This window comes from Coptis chinensis, chromosome 7, assembly GCF_015680905.1.
Source record: "Coptis chinensis isolate HL-2020 chromosome 7, ASM1568090v1, whole genome shotgun sequence".
Classification (NCBI taxonomy): domain Eukaryota; kingdom Viridiplantae; phylum Streptophyta; class Magnoliopsida; order Ranunculales; family Ranunculaceae; genus Coptis; species Coptis chinensis.
The window spans coordinates 52,404,584-52,411,893 of NC_141462.1; the positions used below are offsets into that span (position 1 = coordinate 52,404,584).

At 38.0% G+C, this 7,310-nt stretch overlaps 1 protein-coding gene across 1 annotated transcript; it reads right to left on the minus strand.

Annotated features, from left to right (window-relative positions):
• Window positions 1-6,414: 6,414 nt before the first annotated feature.
• Window positions 6,415-6,852, minus strand: LOC147487902 (uncharacterized). Its single transcript, XM_086574184.1, has one exon. It carries the CDS (start codon window positions 6,850-6,852, stop codon window positions 6,415-6,417), a length of 438 nt encoding a protein of 145 aa, XP_086430310.1.
• Between the last annotated feature and the right edge of the window lie 458 nt (window positions 6,853-7,310).

The following is a 7,310-nucleotide window of genomic DNA, read 5'->3' on the forward strand; positions in this document are numbered from 1 at the left end:
GCTAGGAAAAAACTGATGCAGCCAAAGGAACAACTTCTGCAGCAAAGATGGAAGTAAAAGAAGGTACCAAAAGTGGTTCCTTAACACACACGCATCCCTTTAAATGATAAATCTAGCATGCTGGAATATGCGAGGGTTCAACCAAGCATTTATACAAGTGGAGGTTAGGGATCTGATTCGCAAGTATGATATCAGTCTTATGTGTTTCATTGAAACAAGAGTGAAGCAAAGTAGGATGGATGATATAGTTTCATTAATAAATGTTGTTACTAATGGCAAAGTGTGAATAACTATCAGTTTAGCGAACTGGGGAGGATTTGGGTATGTTAGGATCCTCAAAGGTGTTCTGTGAGAAATGTGCAAGTTGATGAGCAATGCATCACCATGGAGGTACTAACTACGACTGATAAGGAGTTCATGGTTACTACTATATACGCAAGTACTGATAATATAACCAGAAGGAACTTGTGGAACAGAATTATTGACTTGTCTTGTATTATAAACAAGCCATGGATTCTGCTTGGAGATTATAACTCAATCTTGAATTCTTAAGAAAGAGTTGGAGGGTCTGATGTGAGGCCTTTCCATTTTGTTGATCTCTTAAATTGTGTTATGAGTGCAAGCTTGGTGGATATAAAATACAGAGGGAATTTTACGACATGGTCAAATAGGCAAGGAAATAAAATATGTAATAAGTTGGATAGGGTAATGGGTGATGAATGGATTCGGGACTTTAGTGATTATGAGGTTGAATTTCAAAACCCAGGTGCTACATCAGGTCACTCTGGATTGTGTATTCAGTCAAGCAGAGGAATCAGAAAAGAAAAGGGTTCAAGTTCTTTAATTTCTGGGTTAAGGAGGAGGGCTTTATGCAAGTAGTAGAGAAAGCTTGGGCAGAGGCAGTAGTGGGGAATTCGATGTATACTTTTATGAATAAACTAAAACATGTGAAGGCAAACACTTATAGATTGGAATAAAGAGAAGGTGGGGAATGTAACTACAAGGGTTGTGGAATCTAAACGGGAATTGGATGTGCTGCAAACAAGTTTACAAACTGACCCTTTGAATGCTAATGTCATCAAATCGGAAAAAGTGGCCTACACAGTATGTTCAAGTTGCAAAATCTGAAGGAGTTTCAAAGGCAAAAGTCAAGGGATCAGACAATAGTCTTGGGGGATAATAATACAAGCGATTTTTTCAAAACTGTGCAAGCAAGGAGAGTGACGAACAGAATAACTTGTCTTACAGATGGGAATGGGAAATTGATGGATGATATTAACAAAATTGGTGCTAAATGTGTAGAATTCTATAAAGAACTTTATGGATCAGCTCAGCTGCCAAATCTGGAATTTTCTATATTCAATGATTTGCCACCAAAGCAACATATCTCTGAAGTAATGAAGGAGTCTCTCATTGCTGATATCTCAAAGAATGAAATCATACACGCATTATCGAACATATGCAGTAATAAAGCACCTGGGAGTGATGGGTTTTCTTCTCTTTTCTACAAGGCAACATGGAAAATCATTGGTGAGAATTTCATTAAAGCAGTTAGAAATTTCTTTATATCTGGTATGAGGCTTCAAGAAGTAAATGCTACTTATAATACTTTAATTCCAAAAAATGATAAGCCAACAACACTAGGAGATTACATACCTATTGCTTGTTGTGGAGTCATATATAAATGTATTACAGAGATACTAACAAATAGGATGAAAGACTTCATGCCTATGGTAGTTGTAGATGATCAATCCGCAATCATCCCCAGAAGAAACATTCAGGATAACATTCTCTTATCACATGAGCTGCTTCATAATTATCACAGACAGGGAGGAGCACCAAGATGCACTGTAAAAATTGATCTAAGAAAGGCATATGACTCACTCAGAAGGGAAGCAGTAATATTCTCTCTTCAAAGGATTGGAGTTCTAGCTAAATTCATTGCTTGGATCAAGCTGTGCATTGAAACTCCAATTTTCTCCATCATGATAAAAGGTGCCCCTTATGGCTATTTCAAGAGCAAGAGAGGAATCAGGTAGGGAGACCCCATGTCCCCATATCTTTTTGTGCTAGTAATGGATTTGTTCCATGAACTAATGATGTAGAATATGCGAGAATGATCTTTCAAGCTCCACTACAGATGTTATAACTCGATTATCACTTATCTATCATTTGCAGATGATCTTATAGCATTTATGCATGGTGATATATATTGGAACAGCTGCATCCTTGAGAAGTACCCTGGAGAATTTTAACAAGTGTACTAGATTGGAAGTAAATATAGAAAAGAGCTCTCTTTTCTTTGGGCATCATTAGTTCATGGAACTGATCAAGGCAGTATTGAATAACATTAGCATGTATTGGGCATCATGTTTTATGCTTCGAAAAGTATTATTAAGGAGATCAATAGACTTTGTAGGAATTGTTTGTGGCTGGGCCTGATTGTGTGACATCTCATGCATTGATATCTTGGGAGAAGGTTTGTTATCCTTATGAAGAAGGAGGATTTGGAGTAAGAGACATAGCATCAGTTAATGAAGCATCGAACTTAAGAAATCTCTAGAATGTGTTAACCAACAAGAAGACACTATGGGTGCAATGGGTACAGAAAAATCTTATAAAGAGGAAGGACTTTTGGCATATGTCTGTACCAAGGAATTGTTCATGGACTTGGAGGGGAATACTAAACAACAGGAAAGAAGGGAAGATGATTGTGATGCATCAAATTGGTGATGGGCTAAACACAAGATTTTGGCTCGATCCTTGGCATCCAGCTGGGATTCTCAGGAAGTTCTTTCCACAGGCGCTACTTTATGACTCTACATGTAATCTTAACTCAAAAGTATCGCAAGTTATAGAGAATGGAGAGTGGGTGATACCACATAGGATTAAAATACACTTGTCTGACATAGTGCTGCAAATGGAGGAGGTCATGGAAATAAGAGGAGGAGAAGATAAACTTACTTGGTCAGTTTTGATGCAAGGGAAGTATAGTATGGAAGACACCTATCATCATGTCAGAAATACCAAATCAAAAAAAGAATGGAGACAGCTTGTATGGTACTCTAATTGGATACCGAGACATTCATTTATTAGTTGGATGGCTATACATGGAGCTTTAAAGACTCTCAGCAAGCTCAGAGAATGGGGGACGGTACAATCAGACATATGCGTTCTTTGTTGGCAAGAAGTAGAGAATGAAGAGAATCTGTTCTTCGACTGTTGTTATGGCCAATTTATTTGGGCGTCTTTGCTTCGAAGAATTGGGTATAGCAGGGGAAGAGTAGCCACATGACAGGAAGAACTAGATTGGGTTATACAAATAACAGAAGGGAAGGGAGTGAAACAAGATGAAATTAGTGTGGAATGGGATGATATACTAGATTTGGAAGGAGCGAAATAGCAAAATTTTCGAGAAGAAGCAAAGCACAGCAAAACAAGTAGTGAAAATGATCTTCAATGATGCAAGAATCAAATTGCAATCATTGAGAATAGCTATGGAGCCAGGGAATGAGTCTCAATTTATTAGCTGCATTTGGAATGTTAGAATCAAAGACACGGTTACTGTTAAAAAAAGTGCAGATGGGAGCAAGGAGAAGATGACACATGTCTTGAATACTTACGGGACACTTCAAGGAGATATGGGAGGTTGGGCTGCTGTGATCAGAGATGCAAAGGGAGAAGTGGTTGCGATAAGAAAAGGGAAGTCTGATTACGGAACCATTGCTATAATTGAACTGTAAGGCATGGAGAAGGGATTGGAACTGACAATAAGGCTGGGCGTCAAGAGGATAGAAGCAATAACAGACTCCACAAATGTTGTCTCTTTCATGAAGGACACAGGGCAACAACCATGGCAAGCAAGGAAGATGCTCACGAACATCGTACAATTGGTGGGACAGCTAGAAAAATTCACTATACAACATGTGTATAGAAAAACAAATTAATTGGCTGATGCCTTAGTCAATAATGTACCTAATGTGTGTAATGTTGATATTATTCCTAGTTTATTCTCAGAGGATATTAGGAAAATTGTATACAAAGATGCTATAGGCATAGAGTATGTGAGATTGTAACAAGCTGGTTATTATATTTTATTTTATGAAAAGGGGTAGGGGACCTCTCTAAAAACCTCGCTTGCCTACCAAAAAAAAAATGGAAAACAATTGAATTAAAAGTAAATTAAAACAATTAACTAACTCTTATCTCCTACTCCTACTAGAGTCTAGCTATTAGTTAACTAGCTCGCTTATTTGGCAGTCATCTCTACACTTATATATGTGTAGAGATGTATAAGTTTGCCCTCCTCTAATCTTATCAAACAAGTAACCTAATTTAGAAGCTTCTTGTGCTTTCTTTGAGTGGATAGGGTCAAGCCTTTTGGGCCCAAGCCCATGTATTTGGGAATTTGATTCTTTGTTTTATTTTTTTTGGTAGGTAAGCGGGGTTTTTAAATTAAGAGGTCTCCTACCCCTCCCTCATAGAGGAGAAAGTAAAGAAGTTATTACAATCTTAAGTACTCTTTCCCACTAGCATCTTCATATACAATTTTCTTCATATCTTCAGAAAAATGAGCTAGGGATGAGTTCAATGAAAGAAATTCCTGGGATAGTAGCTGCAAGATTATCAGCTAGTCTATTACACTCTCTAAACACATGAACTAGAGAAAAACACTCTAAAGTGCTGGTTCTCTTCCTGATGTCTTCAAGAATCTTCTTTAGCCTCCATGGTTGCGCCTTCTTTTTGTTTAGAAAGCTAAGCACATTTGTTGAATCTGTTTGTGCTCTCACTTTCTTTGCATTGTATCTTTGTGCAAGTTCCAATCCCTTTTGTAGTCCTTCTAGTTCGATGAAAGCAATGATTATGAACTGTGATTTTACTTTTGCTGCCGCAATGACCTTCCCTTGATCATCTCTAAGAGCTACTGCCCATCCACCTTCCAACCCTTGTAGTGTCCCATCTGTGTTCAAATTCACGATATCTGGGCCTGCTCGTTCCCATTTGCACTTATGATTCCTTGCTTGAACCAGTTCCACATACAAGTTCCACCTCTACTCGAAATCATCCCTTTCCAGCCATACTGGCATCTTTATTCTGATAGAGCTCATCTTTGTTCTGACATCATTCATTATTTGGTGAACCATCTTATCAAGATACCTTGTCGCATGTTTAAAAATTCAGTTATTCCTTTCTCACCAAATCCAATAGAAGAATGCATTACTGGTAAGCTTCAGCACATCTTGTTTTGGTCCTTTTCCATTCGATTTCTGAACCATCCATTGTATTTCATCCTACCAATTTGTTGAAATCAGTCTTGCATATCCTGCCAAATCCATTACTGAAATCTAAATATTTTGTGAGTACGAACACTCAAAAAATAGATGGGTTATAGTTTCAACTTCTCTCCAACACAGAACACACACATCTGAATTTATCACTTCCCAGTTCTTCAACTTGTCTCTAATTTTTAGCCATTCATTAAATATCATCCACCCTATGAAGGAGTGTCTTCGTATCCTATTTGCAAACCATATTAATCCATACCATGTTGTTGATTGTCTGATACTCCTCATACTATCATAAGTTTCTTTGAGTGAAAACTCCCCACTTTGTGATAGCTAATGTGTTGTGGTACTACCCATCTTCCATTCTCAATCACACTCAATACTGTAGTAGTAAGATTTTCTTTTCTTTTTTTATCAAAAAGCAGGGTTTTTGAGAGGTCCCTTACCCCTATATTATTAATAATGATAAAAATAATTGAGTTTAGTTTCCATTACATTCTCTCACATACTCTCGCCCTATTACATCTTCATATACTATTTTCTTTACATCTTCTGCAAAGGAGCTAGGAATTAATACAATGTACCTAGCAGCTAGAATGCTTTTTTTTTGGGTAGGTAAGCAGGGTTTTTAGAGAGGTCCCTTAACCCTTTTCATAAATAAAAAAAAGAGCTTTTACTTGATTGGAATGTTAACAGCTAATGCATCCGCTAATTTATTACATTCTCTGAATACATGTACAATAGAAAAAAAAATCTAAATTTGCTGCCATTCTTCTTAAACTCACCATTAGGTGTATTGCTTCCTATGGGTATGCATTTTTGTTGATAAATGCAACCATGTTTTGTGAGTCCGTTTGCGCTTTTAGTTTTGTAATTCCATGTTCCAGCGCCATTTTGATTCCTTGCTCTACCCCTTGAAGTTTTATCATCGCGATACAATTATACTCTGACCTCCCTTGTGCAGCTGCTATCACTTCTCTATTTTCATTTCTAATTACAGCCGCCCATCCTCCATCATTGTTTTGCAAAGTGCCATCCGAATTCAAATTATAAGTTCCCGCTTGCGCTCGTTCCCACTTGCATTTTATCTTCCTGGTCCTCCTTTCCATCACTTCCACATTCCATCTGTTCATAAATCTCTCTCTCTCTCCGGTCCTCTCTCCATCTTGATGTTCAGCGATACTAGCTTTGTTCTAACATCTCTGACAATCAATTTCACCACTTCAACTGCAATTAACCATTTGTTCTCAAAGATTTGACTATTTCTCTCCCTCCAAACCCAATAATGATAACCAGCAAACATCAATCTAAGTGCATCTTGTTTCCCACCTTTCGCCTCACTTGCTCGAACAACCCACATGATTTCTTCTTTCCAAGTTCGTGCTCTGTTTCTTGAATATCCAGCTTCCTCTAATAGCTCTGCCCATACATATTGACCAAAGGTGCATTCAAAGAACAGATCACATTCGGTCTCCATCCCTCTCCAACACAGCACGCATGTATCATCTTGTACCTTCTTCCATTCTTTCATTTTTTGTAACGTCTTCATCCCTTCCTTAAGTTCCATCCACGTAATGAACGAATGCCTGGGTATTCTGTTCGAGTACCACACAACGCTATGTCACTCCACTGGGACTTTAGTACCTCTCACACTTTCATATGTGGCTTTCATAGTGTAATCTCCCTTTAACGATGGTGCCCACACAATCTGATCTTTCTCTCCTAATATCTTGACTTCATCTATCATTTCTGTTATGATTCCTGGTAGCCATATGTAGTGTGGTATACTCCATCTCCCATCCTTCTATTATTGTTGAGACCTTCGAGTTCATGTTAGCAGTAGAACTATATAGCAGCTCCTGGAGGAAATACTCCTTTAGAATTCCAGCTGGGTGCCAAGGATCTAACCAAAACCTTGTTTCATCTCCATTCCCAATCAGGTGTGTAGCAAAGAAGGATGCATCCTTCCTAAGCTTTTGAATATTCCTCCATACCTATGAACAGTCCATAGGTATCTTAATGTGC

Excerpts from the sequence above, each read along its gene's own strand:
- LOC147487902 (XM_086574184.1), bottom strand. The coding sequence starts at position 6,852 with ATGGAACTTAAGGAAGGGATGAAGACGTTACAAAAAATGAAAGAATGG.